At 37.5% G+C, this 18,173-nt stretch overlaps 2 protein-coding genes across 2 annotated transcripts in view; both read left to right on the top strand.

Annotated features, from left to right (window-relative positions):
• The first annotated feature begins 207 nt into the window (after nucleotides 1-207).
• LOC103901876 (uncharacterized protein KIAA1671-like) lies at nucleotides 208-6,797 on the top strand. Its single transcript, XM_019473013.1, has 5 exons — nucleotides 208-297; nucleotides 841-2,500; nucleotides 3,739-3,832; nucleotides 5,686-5,955; nucleotides 6,789-6,797. Exons 2-5 carry the CDS (start codon nucleotides 894-896, stop codon nucleotides 6,795-6,797), a joined length of 1,980 nt encoding a protein of 659 aa, XP_019328558.1. The 5' UTR covers nucleotides 208-297; nucleotides 841-893.
• An 821-nt stretch (nucleotides 6,798-7,618) lies between these two features.
• KIAA1671 (KIAA1671 ortholog) overlaps nucleotides 7,619-18,173 on the top strand; it is a 58,369-nt gene continuing 47,814 nt past the window's right edge. Inside the window, exon 1 of the mRNA XM_009282817.2 lies at nucleotides 7,619-8,898. Within this exon, the coding sequence (XP_009281092.1) occupies nucleotides 7,972-8,898 (927 nt within the window). The 5' untranslated portion in view covers nucleotides 7,619-7,971. The remainder of the gene's footprint in view (nucleotides 8,899-18,173) is intronic.

Here is an 18,173-nt window from a genome sequence, read left to right as displayed (position 1 = left end):
TTCTTTTGCTTTATACAGTTAAATCAGGTGGCTTTATACTTCAAAATGGGAGCCAGCTTTTTTTCCTTAAAATGCTCAGGATTTTTGTCTCATGTGGTGTTACCTGTGTAGATCTGGGGTCGTGCCATACTTGAATCTGAACGCTCTTTGTTTGTTTGCAGGAGAGGTCTGATCGGTGTTGCTGAAGTGATCGCTTTCCCCTGTTCTTAATGTGATCTTGGCGACCGAGATCTTGTTTTCACTATGAGAAGTGAATCGGGTTGTATGGATTGGTTGCAGCAGAAAATGCAAATTATGGTAAGTGGTAGCAAGGCTTTTGGAGATTTGTAGAGTATGCATTTATTTCCATCATTTAATTGTAGGCCTTAGCTAATAGACAACAAATAACACTTTTGGTCACACCAATCTTGATGTTTTTATTAGTTTGAAAGTACGTACTCAATGCATCTGGGCAGCTATTTATATTGTAAAAAGGAGTTGATGTTTGTATGTCAACACTGAGATGTCTGCTTCAAGAAATTAATTAGTTTATTTTTAAGTATCTCAACCCTTGAAACTTACTTGACTCATGGGAACTCAGTGCTGTGCAGATGCTCTTGTAGGTTTTGTGATGTATTTTTTGGTTGTTAGATCTAATCAATGAATAATGGTGTTTCTTGCTGTTTTTTTAGAGGAGGAGGAACAGTATGTCTTTCATTATGTGATACATTCTGTAGACAGCCTATCTGAAAGGCACCTTAATCTGAGTTTAGCTACCTTATGAATTTAAATTAGAATGATGTTATTTGATGTTCATGCTGATTCTACATCCATACTTGCATTTTCTTTCTTTTTCTGCAGATTCTTTTTCCTTGTTGGATTTTTTCAATCCTGTTGAATGTGTAACTACAACTATGGCAACAAGAGTAGAAATAAATTCTACTTTGGCGTCTTTGACGACAGTACCTGACTTAAATGAAAGCAGAAATGAGGATAAATCACAGCGTGTGTATGTGAGTGTGCTTTCAGATGCAAGTAACAAGACAAAGGAGGCTTCAGCATCACTAACTCTTGAAGAGAAGAACAAGTTTGGGAGTACTTTGAGATCTGCAACAATGCCGTCACTAGGATCAAGGCCAAGACTTTTTCCAAAGCCTTTTTCTAAAGAGAAATCTTCAGATACTTTTGCAAATGTAAAACCACCTATTCCGGCTTTCAGATCGAGTAGTCTTATTAGAAAGGCCACTGAAGAAACATCATCTGTTAAGGTATTAAGTGGAAATGTTCCTCCGTTAGTAGATCAGACGGTAATTGAAAATGAAAATAAGGCTGGCAGTGAAGTAGTCACAAACATGACTTTCTACACTGGTCCCAGTGCGAATACTGTCATTCTTTTTGAGACGGCAGGCACAGAGCAATCGAAGGTAAACCTGGCCCAAGAAAAAAGGGCTGCTGATGACTGCAGAGTATTTAGTACTATGCAAACAAAAGAGCTTCAGTGCAATGCGAAGCTGGAGAAACCATCTCAGCCATCTGAAACATCCAGGAATCCTGAAGGGTCTCTTCATAGGCAGATATCGCTTTCCTCCAGTCTTAGACCAGTCTCTTGGAATTCCCTCAAAACTGGTGAAAAAAAAGATGCTTATGAAGTTCATCCAGGGGAGAAAAACAGTGATGATGCAAATAATACCAACAGTGAAGTTGATTTCTCCATTGATGTGCAGCAAAGGCCAAAACATAGACCAGTATCTGCTATTTTTCTGGAATCATTACGAGATCAAAAGCATCGCACTGTGGAAGCTTCTGAGGAAGAATCTCCTGCAGAGAAAACATGGGTTAGAAAACCAAGGCCTTTGTCCATGGACCTGACAGCCAAGTTTGAACAGAAAGATCTTTCTTCTTGCAAGAAGACTTGTTCATCTCATGAAAGCAAGGAGAATGTATCGATAATTTCTTTTACTGACGTGGGCTGTCATGATCAGTCTGAAGCGGGGCCAAAAACTGAAGAAACTGAATTTAATAAAGTCAGTTCTTCTAAAACAAATTTGAAGTGCAGTAGTCAGGACATCGGCATCCTAAATAATGGAAAATACATATGGGAAACGAAGCTTAAATCTAAAAGTGAGCGAATTGAGGCAAAACCAGAAATAATGACTAAATTGCATGGTTCTGAAAGAAGCCATGAAACCACTAGTGAAAGCAGAACTAATACGGAGGGCAAAAGACCAGATCAAAAAGAAACATATATGTTTCTAGGCTGTGAAAGCCCTGCAGCTTCCTCAGAAAAAGAGAACAATATCATAAGAGGTAGTGTTAAAAAACACATTAGTTTGTTTACTTCAGAAAATCCCAGTACCTCAATGGATACAGAGCTTCTCCCATCAACTGCTGAGAAGGAAAACAGATGCGTGAACATCCAACAGAGAATCAAAGAACTGACAACAGAAAATACTGATATTAAGCCAGGAAATCTACGCAGGTCACTTCAATCACGACCACTTTCTGCAGATTTAACAAAGATGTAGGTTGCAAAGAAGTTCTATTTAATCCTCTTAACTTCATCTCATTCAGTAAAACTTGCTCTTTCAGTACAGTAAAATAACTAAAAGTTTTGGTTCCACTAAACGTAATTATTTTTTATACTATTATTTTTAAGCCTTTTTCCCCACTTTTTCCTACTCCTAAAAAAGAAAATTTAATGAAAAATACCCTGACAACAGCTGAAAAAAGAAGATGCTGTCAATAATATACCCTGACAACAGCTGAAAAAAAAAGATGCTGTCAATATTGTGGCCTTTGCATGTTATTGTAACTGTATATATATTACTAAAATTTCATGCATTTTGAAATCTTGAGGTGAGCATTGTAGACTGCAGGCTTATATATTTGTGAGAAAGCAAAAGAATGGTTACCATGTCTTCGACAGCGGTATGGAGTATTAGGTTTTCAGCCAGACAGGAATCTTATTTTGCTGTCATATTAAAGGCTAAATATCTATGATAACTATTCTGCCTATCTACTGAAGCTGTGGCAATGAGCAGTGTTGTTAGAGTAATATGACATCTGCTAATTTTTACATACCAAAACCACACACACACAAAAAAAAATCTTCCAGTAAAGAGAGATTTGGTCCAAGGTAAAATGTATTCTCTCAGTACAAAGTTGGGTAATTGATTATTCAAAATCAAAAGTCATTGTTTGTGACATGACTGAGAGCGAGCTTTGTGCACCTGGCAATACTATCTGAGGCCATACTGCAGGGCCTGGTACTAGCCTGGATAGTTCATGTTCTGTATGTGATGACAAAGGGATAAGGAAAGAAGGATAATGTTTTTTGGTAGTGTAAAGGAAGTGTGCTTCACATAATGAACGCAGCAGATGTTTGGCTAACAGGGCCTGCTTTATGAACAGTGGAATAATAGAATTTTTCAGCAAACCTTGGTCTTTAACATCAAAATAAAGAAAAGAAATTTAACTGACGCATGAGAGTATTAGTATCTCTTTCACTATGCCTCATTATGTATCTCTAAATCTTATACTATACAATAAGCGCATAACTAATCATTTTTTGGGAAACAACAATCCTTTGGTCTAGATACAATTAAGGCACCAAATACAGTTACTTACTATGATACAGTGATGTTTCTCCTTTATGAAATATAATTTATTGGATAATTTCTACCAGTCTGCTTTAGTAGGAAGTGTACCTGTTAACTAACAAACTGGACTAAAAGAAGTAACAGAAGTCTTTTGTCTTAGGTTTTCAAGTCCGACATCAAGCAGTGAAGCAAAGCCTGAGAAACCTTCTGAAACTAGAAACGACTCTTGCAATGAAATGCAAGGAAATAAAAAAGTAAGAAAATGGCATCAGCTGGTGTGGTTTCCAGCTAAGTTTGCATTTAGAAGGCAGAGAGCACTGTCCTGCGTCCCGTGCGTCTTTATCAATCCATTACTTTTGAATGGGTATTGAGAGTATTAAGAATGACATAATCCTAATAGGTTTGCTTGTGTAAGTCTATTTTTAGGACATGCTGGTAAAGTATTGGAGTATCATGTCTGTTGAGTTTTTAAAAGTTAAATATGCATGTTGTTAAATGCATGCAGTGGCGTAGAGTGAAAAGTATTTTATATACTATTTTAAAGGGACTTTTAGTGCGTGAAAACCCATAGTGAATCGACTGTGGCTGTTGTGGTTTTGTGCAGTGATTATCCTCTATTTTCTCTAAGCATGGCATTAGTATAGTGCATTTCTACATCTAAGTCACAACTCCTTATTAAATACGTGCTGTATGTTTCATGTCAGTCTCCTAAATAACATTTAACTTAGAAGTTTTGACGGTAAAGTATTATATAGAAAGTTCTGATTTGCTGTAAAAGCTGTTAGGCTGTCTTTGTTTCTAAGCAACACTTTGGTGTTGCAAAACACAACTTCTCTGCTGATGCTTCTTAGTATTGGAGATTTAATGTAGTTTTAAGGGTATTTCTTGTGAGTTCTCATGGCTGTGCTTTTTTCCTGTCTAGGTTTAAGATAGGAATATATGGTAAGGAAACTAGCAGCTAGATACAAGGTTTCTGTAGTTTAATATAATTTTAAAGAAGATCAGTTTGTTTTAAAAATAAAATCTTTCATTAATGGAAGTACTGTTTTCAGCATCTGACAATAAAGTAGGATTAAAAAAATTCCTTTGAATTCCTAGAAGAATGAAGATCAGTTTTAAAAATGTTTATTTATAAGTGTCTTTAGTGTTAATTTCCTGACATTCTTCAGCTTTTTTTTAAAGAGAATCTTAAGTCGATTCCAAGTTTTAATTTTTAAAACTTGAAAAAAAGATTGAACTCTTGTAGGACCGGGGACTATTCTTTGGTTCTGTTTATTATTTGCATGCTGTGCTTTTTCAATGAATGTTATTAAAAATAACAGCTTTCAGGATGCTAGTTATATTTCCTGCAAGTAGAGAATAGTAAAGAATTGGCAATAAATATTAATTCCCGCTTTCTCTTTTTACGTCAGCTCAGCCTTAACATTCTTCTTAGCTGAGCAGTTCCAGCTGTGATATTTACTCATGTTCCTTGCAGTTACTGACCATGTAACTATTTAGTTAGCGAACAGCTGTATTTGAAAAGGCAGTTTTGACAAAATACAGTATATTTGGTGTCTCCCAGGAGTTTAGACTTCCTCTGAAGCTGCCTACATCCCTGTGGTGCTGTTCTACGCTTTGCTTCTGAACTTGAATTTCTGTAGGGTTTGCAACATAAATGTTCGTAGGTGTTTCTGTGGTAGCTGGGGTTATGAACCTTCTGAAGTTTTGTACTATTTTTGCATGTGTTGCCTTCTCTGGAGTATGATGTGGGTATAAATTAACTGCAGATTAAAATCTCTTGTGAAATCTGAGCTCAGGAACTCACAGAGTCATGCATATCTCATGTATCTCAACACTTCATAAATTTCTCCTTTTTGGTATTCAAAGTAAAAATCAAGCTATGAGATAATTCTGTTATAATCAAGATTCAGGAGCTGGAGGTACACGTTTGCTTAGATTACCTTGGTCTCAGTGGATTTTGTGTTCAAACATGGATGTGTTAAACTTGTGCTTAACTTGTGCAGGCTGTGTTGCACAGAGTAGGTGCAAGTTAAGTTTTTTAAAATAAACTTTATTACACATCTTCTAAATAAACTATCTTAACTGTTGGATTTTCTTGTTCCAGAGTAAGGAGATCACGCTTGCACATGGCACCGATTTCACTGAAGCACATGCTACTGGGAACCCTTGGAAATCCCGGCAGATTTTAAAAATAACAAATAAACCTGATCAGATAGAGAGGAAAGGAAGCTTCCTTGGAGATGGTCAGCATTTTTCTCAGCAAAGTGAAAATTCTGTCTCGTTCACAAGCAACTTGGAAAAAAAATTAAAGCCAACCACACTTATGGAAAAGACCTACATTAAAACTGTCCGAGCCACCATGTTTGACCATAATGTTCAGAGGCATAATGTTGCTGCTGATCATCCTGGAATTGATTCAGCACTGAAAATGAATAATGAGCTTGAGGCAAAGCATGATGGGGTGACTTCGGGGCACAACAGACAATCATGGATGGGAGAAGTGGAGGAAACCACTAGTATAAAGAAGGAGTATCACAAGCAATCTGATTCATCAAAACATATAGCAGATGTAGAAAAAAGTGGAAAACCAGCTTGTTCAAGTGAAGGCAAGAAAATGGCTCCGGGAATTCTCTTAGAAAAATCTTTGGTTGAGAAAAGTGAAAAACCCATTCCTAAAAATGCAGAAGATTCTCTAATTTATCAAAGAATAGAGCCGAGATACGAAATCTTTCAGACGTGTGGTGAAAGAGCTCTTAGCGAAGCCATTACAATGGCTCCTGAAAAAAAGGCCATGACGCTCAGAACTAGAAAAACATCTGTGAAAGAGAATAAAAACGATGAGGATGTTTTACACACTGGTCAGTTGGCTAGGGCAAATAGTAAAACTCTGTCCTTGAAAGAAGATAACACTATTTCAGAAGCTAAAGACACAAAATGTTTTACGAGCAAGTCCGTGTTGAGAGAACCTACTGATTTTTTCTCCAGTGAATGCACTTTACCTGAACAGAAAAAAGACTCTGATAAAACTGAAACTGATCCAATATTAATAGCTGAGAAAATACCTTATTCTACAAACAAAAGTAAATATTTGGGAATGAATGAAAAAGTAAACAAACTACATGCTGAAATTAAAAATGACAAGAGTGAAGTCTCTTTCATGGATAAAACAGAGGGGTCTAATATGATGAAATGCTCTTCTGAGAAAAGGAGTTTTAGACCAGGCGGGACAGACAGCTATGAATTCAGAACCAACTTTGATCATGAAGTTATTTCAACAAGTGTAAATAAACATGGGGCCCAGTCTTCTTCAGTGCTTTCAAGTGGACAATTTTGTAAATCTTCCAGTAGCCACCATCCTGATACAAAAGTACTAACCATTAATAAAGAGGAATCTAGGGCCTTTGGTTTAAGGAAAAGTCTAGACTTAAATTGCAAAGAACAAGACTTTAGGTTAGGTAGTACAGCTCATGAAAACAGTGAAAAAATCAGAGTAATAGATCCAGAAGAAAAAGTCAGGAGAACCAGAAGTAGCGTTTCTGACTTGAAGATTTCTGAAAGGTGGAGAAGGAGGACCTTGCCTCAGGATTCTGTCAAGACAGAAGAAGTCGTCTGGCTCACTCCTGAAAATATCAAAAGGCTGAGTCGGACAGATTCATTGCAATTGGATGAAGGCTCAGTTAAAAAGAGAAGCAAAAAAAGCAAAGAAGAGGTGGAAGGGAATGAGGCAAACCAAACTCTTCTTGGCAGTCCTGATGATTACTTGAAAAATCAGAGTTCTGCCTTTGAGCCAAAGGCAACTTATTTTGCGGTGACTTATCAGATTCCTGGTAACAAAAAAGAGAAAAGCTTTGTTGGTACTCCTAGTGCAAGTGAAACTAATACAATTTCTAGCTCAAGTGAGGGAGCAACAATTAATCTGAACCCTGTTTTTCCTGGAAGGTCCAAACCTTTATTACAGCAACCAAATAAAAATTTGACAAGTACAAATTGTAGAGAAGACTCACGGGAGGTGCATATTAACAAGGATTGGGTCAAAGTAGAAGACAAAGATGATGTTTTTTCCAAAAACATTGCATTTGGTAATTTTCAAGTATCTAGGAAAGATAACCAACAGTATCATGAAAGAGGTCTGGATCATTCTAAAGAGAAAATTATAGATGTTGATGCTTTCCTGTTAAAACAGGATCTGGAAAATACCGCTCAAACTGATCTCAAAAGCAGCAGAAGAAAAGTCTCCTCTTACCATGAACCCAGATCCCCTCTGTGTTTTGCACAATTACATAAAGACAGTGAACTTGTCCCCCAGAAAAGGAGTGAAAATAACTATGATTTATCTGGAAGGAAGGCTGAGGATGGTTACAGATCCCAAATTCTCGATATTGATGCGCTTATGGCAGAATATAAAGAAGAATCAGTGAAGGCCAGTAACGTTCGTGACAAGCTCTCTGAAGATCACAGTTCATTTAGTAGGGAGAAATCAAAGAGCAAAAGAAATGTGTCAGATAGGACGTCTTCCTATAGCTGGAAAGAGTGGAAGGGATTAGATCGCTATTCTGTTAATAACAAACAAGGTGACCGTGCAGAAGAGTACCACAGGCCAGAGAAGTTAATTCTAAATGAAAAGAGCAAAGAGAAACTGGAATCATGTAGCCCTGATTTTGATAAACAAAAGTCCAAAGACAGAAAGTTCAGTCCTCCGTTCTGGGGAAATCCTAGCAGCTTTTTTTCAGATAAGTTTGTAAATTCACCTGTGGAGTTTGCTAGGAAGAAAACTTTCATTGTTGATGAGGATGAAGAAGTGAACTTAACTTCCAGGAATCAAAGTTCAAAATTTGTGATTGGTAAGGTACAGCCTATAAATGCAGTTGGTCCAGACCAAAGGTTGGAAGTTAATTTTGCTTCAAAACTGTCCACAAAGGCAGATGATGGCCTCTTACAGAAGAAGTTGGTCACAAAAGAACAGTTCTTGGAGGTGTCTTCAGAAGGTGATTGGAGCAAAAATGTAGCAAGGAGCTCTATAACGAGGAACAAAGACAATGGAAATAAGACGATGTGTGAGAACGACTCTTCCAATGTGAAAAGTAAAACTGATTGGAAGAACTATACATCTGGTGTAGGAAGTGCACCCCCAGATTTAAGACGATCCTATTCAGAAAAGAGCCACCAAGGAAAAGACAATCTACCGCTTATGCAAGAAGTAAGGGGAAGAAAGGATCTATACCGATCCAGGCAAAGCTTCCCATTGGAAAGTGCGGATAATGGGTGGAAACACAAGATGTCATCTCAGTCAGAATCATTTTTCCATGAGGATAAAAAGGTATTACCAAATGGTATCTAAGTGTTTCCTGTAACTACAGTTGAAAGCGAGGAGAAGCTTTTATGATGTCTTTGTACTGCTTTTCAGCATTAGCTGTGCCTTTGCAGCAAGTGAGCAGATACGTGCTTTTCAATAGAGTTCATTTGGTTTGGGTTGTATTTTCTTGAGGAACTTGTGTTGTACAAGATGAGTAGATTTTTGTTTCAAGTGTATAAATATTTATTGATGTTTCCATGGAGAGCTTGAAAAAGCTTTAAAGTGTGTGCATATTATTTTATTAATGCTACAAACTAGGATGTTAAATTGTTAACACTGCAATTTTTTAATTATTTGAAAAGAAGTAGTTTGGGTTTATTTTCTAAGTTGTCAACAGTCATGTTTTTGGAGTTCTTTTTGTTTTGGTTTGGTTTTTTTCTGAAGGAAGCAATTTTTTTTTTTTTTACTGGGTGAATGGCCCTCATTTGTATGTGAAACTTCACTGCTGATACTGACTTTGGTGAAATGCAAGTGATTCTCTTAAGACAGTGACACGTTAATGCATTAATGCACAGCCAGTTGGACGTTGATGGCTACAATGGTTTTCCATTTTGTGCTTTCAGCTTTGAACTTCCTCTGTTTTTTTTTTCCAGAAGGACACTTTATATACATATGTATGTGTAGGCATGTATATGTAACAACATACATAACTTTATTTTAACAGGCTTCTAGGAAAGAGTGGACCAAGCAGAGTTCAGACGGAACAGACATTTCATTGGTTTCTACTCAGAGAAGCCGCCACAGTTTTTATAAGGACAGAAGGGCAGATAATGGGACGGTATGTTATTTTGGAGGAGGTTCTTGGGCAGGGGCTAGGAGAAAGATAAGGGAGATGCAGCCTGGCTTACTCCATTCAGCACTGTTTTCCTTTTTGCAAATAGCTGTGAAAGAAAGTATGTGTCTTCCTAGCAGAAGGAGCAGATGCACTGTCTGTGGAGTTTAACTGGCAGAGAACGCTTCTCCCTGGGATTCCACCACGCTGGTCTATGCCAAATCTTCAAACACAAAGCATTAACCATGCAGCTTGTTCATTTTTCTAAGCGAAGAATTTTCATCCTGAACTCTTAAGATGGGTCTAGATCATTATGCTTTTTGTTTGTTTCTCAGCTTAGATAATGAAAATTGGTTAGATTCCAGAAAATCTTTTCTGGAAAATTGTGCAGACAAGTAGAATCATGTCATAGCCTGAAAAATGATGGGTTTAATTTTCTTTCTGTAGGCAAAACACAGAGAACTATTTACGTGAAGAATCACAGCTGATGTTTCTGGTAGTCTGATTTGTCTCTAACATGCATGCTTTTGGGGTAAATTCCCACTTAAAGTTGTTGGGTGATATTCTCCCAAGTTGCAGAAGGATGTCCTGACTTTAGCCCACAGATTAATTTTATGTTGGGAAATAACCTCCTATGTCCAGATGTTGTTCTGAAATAAAAAGCAAAGATCTGGATCTTCCAAAAGTTATATAATAAATGAAATATCAAAATTTTCTGTGGAAAATAAAGGATTTGAAAACCACATCAACAGCACAGAACTCTACAATTTTAGGAGAGACATTGCTGCTGCCACTGAAAGCCTTCCTTACTGGAAGAACTTGTTTTGAACCACTGCAAGTGCTGTGTGGTTTTGGGTTTGTTTTGTGGGTTTTTTGTTTGGTGGTTTGTTTTTTTTTAACCTTGTGCACGGAAACAGATTTGGTACGCTGGAATAATACTGTAGTCACTTCAAAGTGCACTCTTTTATAACTCTACCCATACATATTTGCAGTTTTCGAAAATCTGGATGTCCCACATCCTTTTAAAACTCTCCCACTTGTATGGAAAAGGGGTGACTGAAAGATTTTACCATACTGACTGTCCCAAGGTCAAATCTCATCTGTCCTCTTAGTCTGCTAGCACACTCGTGTGGCGACTGAATGTATTGCCCTCTGCAGAGATCCTGTTTTTGTAATTACTCATGTTGTTATTTACAGCCCTTTAATAGAGAATAGACAAAAAGATAAAAAAGGAAAGGAACGGAGTTCTTTTTTTCTCTTCTAGTGAAGAAAAAGAAAACGTCCAAACCTATAAGGATTTTGTAAACAAGTTTCCTAATAGGATTTTTGGAAACAGGCTCATGTTGCTCCAATTCTAGTCTTAAAACTTCATGGAAGGTATCCAAGGGCTGATATCCCCTTGTCTTTCCCATTCTTAGCACGGACTTCAGGTTGAATGTTCATCGTAGGAGGAGTTTGGGTTATTTACACATTTGGCAATTATCGCTCAGTCCCTAAAAGTTGTTATATAGAATCATAGAATCATTGAGGTTGGAAAAGACCTCTAAGATCATTGAGTCCAACCGTCAACCCAACACCACCATGTCCACTAAACCATATGCCATCAGTTTACAGTGCAAATATGTAAAGATGTTGTTGACAAGGTAGAATATGTGGGAGAAAAGCGCTGTCAGAAATAGAGCTGGGATAATTGAACTATTCAGGTAGTGTACTTGGATAAATATGACTGTTATTCTCCAACTTGTTCATTAAGTGTGAGGTTACTCAGAATAAACCTTTGACTTCATCAAGTGTAGCCTGAGACAGGGAAGGAAGGCTGTCAGCCCCACTAAGAGAGAAAACTCACATGTCCAGCATCCACCAGAATTCAGTAGGATCCAAGTGCTTTACTCCTTTGTGTTGCTTTGAAAAGCCTAATTGTGGTGTATTTGTTGTTCTGCAGTGCCATGGTAGCAAAAAGGGCAGTCTGGCCTTCGTGCATATAAATTGTGAGCGAGCAGGTGCAGAGAAGCAGCGTTCAGGAGGTGGAAATCTCGCCATACTTTCATATTCTCCAAAACCCCACATAGATATCGCAGAAGATTATGTAAATCTGAACAATTTCTTTTGGCACCAAGGTTAATACCTTTGTTTTCCTTTGGAGAAAATACAAAGATTTTTGCTGTGCAGTCGCCGTTCTCATTGGTACGTTTCAATACTTCCCTCTGGTGGAGAGATGCCTTGTAGTTGTGTTTGAGTTTGAGGGATGTGAGAGGTCAAGATAGATCCACAGGAGAATCACAGTTAAGTGACATACTTCCTCTGAATTTGAATGCAATGTGTTTCATTTAGTACACCTTTGAAAGAGGATTAGAAGGAAACAAAACTGCCGCTGTTTTGTTTGAACAGTTTCTAGTCTATCTGTTTAGTTGTGAAGTTACTTGCTTTTTGTGCATAGTGGAAAAAAAAATATGCTACAGTACGTATCACTGGTCACTCGAGATACCGTTCTCTTTCTAATGAGACTGTAGTGCTTAAAGTGACAAGTTGCTATTTTTATTGTAGGATAAAAGATTCACTTTCATTCACATTCACTACTACAGTAGTGTAATGAACTGTCCTGTATTCTTTGATATTTGACAAACTGACTTAAATTAATATGCTTTTGTGGCATTATTTCCCATCTGCCTATGATAATAAACAACTATTGGAATGAAATTTTCCAGGATAGCTAATGAACTAGATTCCTATGGATGAACACAATTCTAAATGGAAGCAAGGTGCAATAGTATAATTTTACTTCTGGAGAAGTCATTTCTTTGTGATTATATTCTAGGTAATCTACTTCCAATGAGGTTATTTTTCAAAACATTATGTAGGACTTCTTTGAAATCAAACCATTATAATATACAATTGATGATATGAGATTGGTGATTAAAATTGCGAACGATGGTACTCTTGAGATTTAACGCTTACCTAGGTTGCATTTTTTAGCTATTTTGAGTTTGTATTGCTTAAAAACAGAGTAAGGCTTTTATGAAGATTCCAGCATCATTGCTAGACTATCATCATCTGTGTTTTTGACTACGGGTGGTACTTTTCTCTGTATGTCTTTTGCAAAGAAAATCTTCAGTGCTGTAAGTATTACAAGGCTGGTAAAGCATCACAGCATTCAAAGAGGTGATGTTCCTGGTGGAAAGGAAAGGTGTTCTGTACTCAGAGCAGTAGCTTCCAGACTTCACCACCTTCAAAGATTGTGGTGAATTAGTGACTGTGAATGTATCATACTACCAGTGGTTTATATGCTGGAGTTTGAGGAAGAATTGCGCTACAACGTCTCTATGTATTTAAAAAAAAAAAAAAAATCACGTGTTCTACAACCTGAAAAGATGGTTTCTCTCCCCATGAATAATAGAAATATCACGGTTTGGAACTGCCCCCTTATATATTTGGGCTGTTCCAGAATAGAGGATAACGAAGTCTGCATTTTAATGTGACGGTCTTTGAGACTGTGGAGGTGTCATGGTTTAAAACCTTCAAACTGAGAAGATCTTTGAAGACTGACAGATTTCTTAGAGTATAATTTTCTCTGAGGCCAGTAGCATTCCATGTCTTGTGTACTGGAGGACATGTTATCATCTGCAAAACTATTCCTGCTACTGTGTAGTTGGATGTTTTAGTGTTCTCTTGGCTGCCTTTTGTTGAGATGTTCAGAAAGTGACTTCCGCAGCCGGAGTCAGCCGGATAGCCGTGTCCTGGGGTTAGGACCAGAGATGGACTTCTGCTTTCTGGGGTGCGTGAGTGACAAAGATACAGGTGAACAGCAAGGCAAATTCTTCTAATTTATGATTTCTGTGTGAATATTTTGGCCTTTCTTTCTGTTTCTTAGAGGTTAGAATAAGTTTATGATTGTAAGCTTTGTTGTTAGTAATTTTTTAACAAGTGACTGTGTTATAAATATTACTGCTAATTGTAGTTTAGTGCTTAAACGTTCTATTCCAACATAAGATTTTTTCCTTTCCCTTTTCACTCTTTGATATAGCCTGATTCTAGTAAAGAAGGAAATCGTTTCAGATTTAAAGGCATTCACCTAATAGAGAATTAAGGAAAGGAATAGAATTCATGTGAATAAATAATTTCCTCTTTGCTTCTCTAGAGCTAACAGTATCAAGAAGACAAAACTTTTCCCTGCCCATTTAAAAATATTTACTCCTTCATGAAGTCAAATACTCTGTATGTTGTGCTTTAGCCCTGCCTGCATCACAGTATAGGTATAAAAATAAAGTTGTTCTTATGTTCGCTCTGGACAACTGGGATTTTAGCTCACAGAATTAGCTGCAAATCTCTCAGACTCTCTAGCAGGCAGAGTGCTCATCTGCATGGCTTAGTGCCTTAGACTATTGTAGGGGTCTTTTCCTTTAGACCTTGAATGGAATTTGAGGGACTGCGAGCCTCTTTTGTAACTATCTGTAAAATAAAAATGCTCTCTGGTTTTGTAGTCTGTTGTAAGACTTAGGGTTATTATGCACTCTGCTCCCTTAGAAGGCCCTGTAACTGCAATGTGCTATGGTAAACCACTTGAATTTCAGAAGATGTTTTCAAGTATTGTTTTTCATAAATCATAATGGTTCCATCCCAGCTGACCCAGGTCTTTAATTCTCTGACGTTTGGTCACAAACCTCAATCCCTGATGATGTCATCACGACTGATAGGAGTCTTATGAATTAAAAACTGAGGAATGTGTGATGCGCTCATCCCCCAAATACGAGTAACTGAGCTTGCTCCATCGGGCTGAAAGGATTGTGCCTTCATCAGGAAACAGAGCAGCTTTAATGCAATGATGGTTTATAACCAAAATTGCTGCTTTGTATAGTTAAAACGGAGCACTCTGGTACTAGAACTGGTGTAGGCATGAATTATTTTGAAGCCTCTGGTTATATATTTTATTTATTTATTTTATATTAAACTTTGGGTTTTTGTCCTTTGGTGAGGAAAATCTGGTATCCATAATGGTATCCATATAAAGATGCACTTATTTGAGACTGTGATGTGTGGGTGGAGAAGGATTTGTTTAAGAAAATCATGAGCTGACTCTTAAAAATATTTTGGAAATGAACTGCAAGGGAGAGAAGATAAATATTTTATAAACATGTGCAGATGAATTTATAGTTTGGCTTGTCACAGTTCACCAGTTGTTTCCAGTTCTGCCCATGACAGGTCTCTCTCCTGCCCATTGAAAAGCAAGCCTTCTCATCTTCTGATTGTATAAAGCCTCTAATATTGCAGCTTCACTCCTTCCCAGATGGAAACAGATGTACTAAAAAAACATCATGTGTGAATTGTTCTGTTAGCCTAAAAACTGAATCAGCCTGGAAGAAGATCAAAAGAATGTCAGCTGTACAAGATCTTATAGGTGGCCATTAGAAAAGTGTGGGGAGGTATTTTTCTTAAACATCCAGAACCCAAATTGCAAGCAAAGGAGATTGTGGAGTCCCGGGAGCTGTTTTGTGTCACCTCCGTGTTGTCCCTCCCCGGGAAAGGTGGGAGCCTGAGGAGTGCTGGGTTGAGGGGGAAGGCAGTCGGGGTCCTCCCTGGACTGGCTCCTGTCACTTGTCTTTCCTTTTCCCATCAAAAAAAGGACATAGGTCAAAAAAGTAGGAACAGATAGAAATGTTGATTCCCATTTTTACTCTTCACAAAATACCTACCATCACTGGGTCATTTAGTTTTGCTTCCTACTTCCAAAAACAGCACAGCGGAGGATGACCCAGTGTTGGTTAATAACTTGGTTTGCCCAGGCTTTCTTCCTTTTTTGGTAGTATTTATTTGCTGGGAACATTCCAGTGGTATATAAAAAGATACTTTGTTGTGTCTGTTTCTTCTTGTTCACAAAAGACATTTTTATATTAAAAGCAGGAGCTTTTCTTTCGTATGTGGTTTTTTCTTCTTCTTGTACGTTACCAAAAATAAGGTCAGCTAGCAACCCCGACAACCGCGGTGGCATTAATAGTGTTTCATAACCCCGCCTGCAAAACAGAGTGCGTTTAGAAGCTTCTCTTTCTTTTCAGATGAAGGGCTTTTTAGTGCGAAACCCAAAGTACTATTATTAATTCTAGACTAACACATTATGGGTTACTGGGATGGGAGGAGTCTGAGCAGTTAGATGCTAAATAACAAGTGGTTAAGTCACATGGTGCCGGTAGCTCAGCTACTGCTTATAAGTAGCCACAGCATCTGTTAAAGGCACAGAGCTCAGCGTGGTGACGTGGGGCTGGATAAACAGACACCGTACATTATTCATGTTGCTTTTAATTCCTCCGGTCTGCTTTTAACTTCTGCTGGAGGCAGGGAAGAGTGGGGAGGCTGAATCTAACGAGGATGGTTTTGCATTAACTTTATGCTTTGGAAGATGGAGTATTATTACTGTCCACGTTTGCTGAAGTTGCTGCAATATTTGTGGGTAAGTGTACTCTTTAATGTAACTGCGCTTACCAAGTTGGATGTTTTTAAGTGTTTTCAAAAATTCTGAGGCTGTCCATATGTAGCGATGGCTTTGCTTTGCAGTTTGTTTCTGATCTTTCTGAATAGTGACACTAAACTTGGGATTTATTTTGGGTGAGAAAGGTTATTTTATCTTTAATACTCGCTTAAAATGAGAAGACTGCAGACTACTTAAATGTGCCTTGGAAAACCTTCTTAGTAATTGGAATTTCTTCCTTGTTTGTGTCTAACCGTAGGAGTTGTAGTTTTGCATACTGCGTATTAGAAATATTCTTCCCCATTTGTTTGAAAGCTATCCTTGGACTCTGGAGACTGCTGCTTTCAGAAGCACTCCTTCCCCGGCTGCTAGCTAGAGCTGCTGCCTCCTACTTAAGTAAAATGGCCAGTACTGATGGCTTTGGAAGTGTGTATTTTTACAATTCCTTACTTATTTTTAATTTGACTGTGTTAATAGGTTTCACCCTTCTCAGTGAGCACTTCCTCTTCAAACAATCCTTAGGGCCCTCTTCAATGAAAGTTCTTTTTAACATGTTGCTTTTACTGTGCTAGTCTGCCAGCTTTGCGGGGTTATTTTTGCACAGTGATTGCTATTTGTCTGATATTTTCCAATTTATAAAAGATGAATTTGATTTTTAAAGCCTTTATGAATAGATACTCTATTACTTTGAACCTAACTACTTAATGTTTTAATTTCTTCTGTACTAATCAAATATCAGTTTTCATTTGTTTATGGTATTGTCTGCATTAATCTAGCAATTTTTTCAGCTGTAAATTCAGCATGTAATCAGCACCGACACTTTAAACCTTTTAATGTTAGCTGTTTGCTAGCGCATTTTGAAACTGTAGCAAAGAGTTGGCTTCCCTCATTTAGAGTTTAATTTTACAGTCCTTGCCTTGTATGTGCTTTGATCAGTAGTGAGATGAGATTGCCCCCTGTAATTTTTTTTGCAGCTGGGAGGGAAAACAGTACTTAAAGAACTGAGCATTTTCTTAAACATCTTTTCCTGTTAGAGACTGTAGTATTGTAAAACATGGAAGTCTTTGGACATTTCTTAAGGTTTTTTTTTAATTGATTAGCTAGACTTTTAAGAGGCAAGCTTTCTTTAAATTGCACATTAAAAAATTAGCGTGATATATCTGACTTTAGTATGATTAGGGGGTGGATGTTCTTCGTGGTTTGCTAGTGTGAGAAGCCTGAAAGAGATCTCTGAATGCTTTTGCTTTCACATATATCTGGTGATTTTTTCATGGAGCCAGGAAAAAAAAACAACCCAAACCAAACTTTCTGATCAGTCCAGAAGATCACTGGGATGATACAAAATAAAAAAACAACTTAGTCTGTAACAGAACAGGTATGTTATATTCTCTGTGTGTATATGCTCTTTTAGAGGCCTTGAAGTATTTCTTAGGCACTTTCATTAGTGTACACTCTCCTGATAACATTGCAAGAAAATACTGGAAGGACAATTGTCATAGTCATGATATTAAATATATATTAAAAAAAGAAATTTTAAGGGAAAAGCACAGCTGTGCCTTTTGTCACTTTCTGTGTTGATGTTACAGCTGAAGGCTACTAAGGAGATATTTATCAGTTCTCTCTGTTTGTAATCAGGAGTAACCAGAGATGTCGGGGTTAGTTGTCAAGCTTTGTGTTGAGTTATTTAATCTATCTTGGGGAGCTAAGGTACTTTATTCATTAGGTAGACATACCTGAAGAAGCTGTAATTCTTAATTAAAAAATATTATAATGAAAATCCATTTTTAAAGCTACTGTTCTGAGCTATTGATAGGTTGCATCTCTTCTGCTGTGTATTTGTTTTAATATATTATAATGAAAATCCATTTTTAAAGCTACTGTTCTGATATTGATAGGTTGCATCTCTTCTGCTGTGTTTTTGTTTTACTCCTACGCAGTGGTGGAGTTGTTGGACATTAGTATCCACTCTGAGCTATTGATAGGTTGCATCTCTTCTGTGCAACTCCTACG

Source organism: Aptenodytes forsteri, unplaced genomic scaffold (genome assembly GCF_000699145.1).
Source record: "Aptenodytes forsteri isolate BGI_AS27 unplaced genomic scaffold, ASM69914v1 Scaffold550, whole genome shotgun sequence".
Taxonomy (NCBI): domain Eukaryota; kingdom Metazoa; phylum Chordata; class Aves; order Sphenisciformes; family Spheniscidae; genus Aptenodytes; species Aptenodytes forsteri.
The sequence above is the reverse complement of the archived record's forward strand: the minus strand, read 5'-3'. Positions and strand labels throughout refer to the sequence as shown.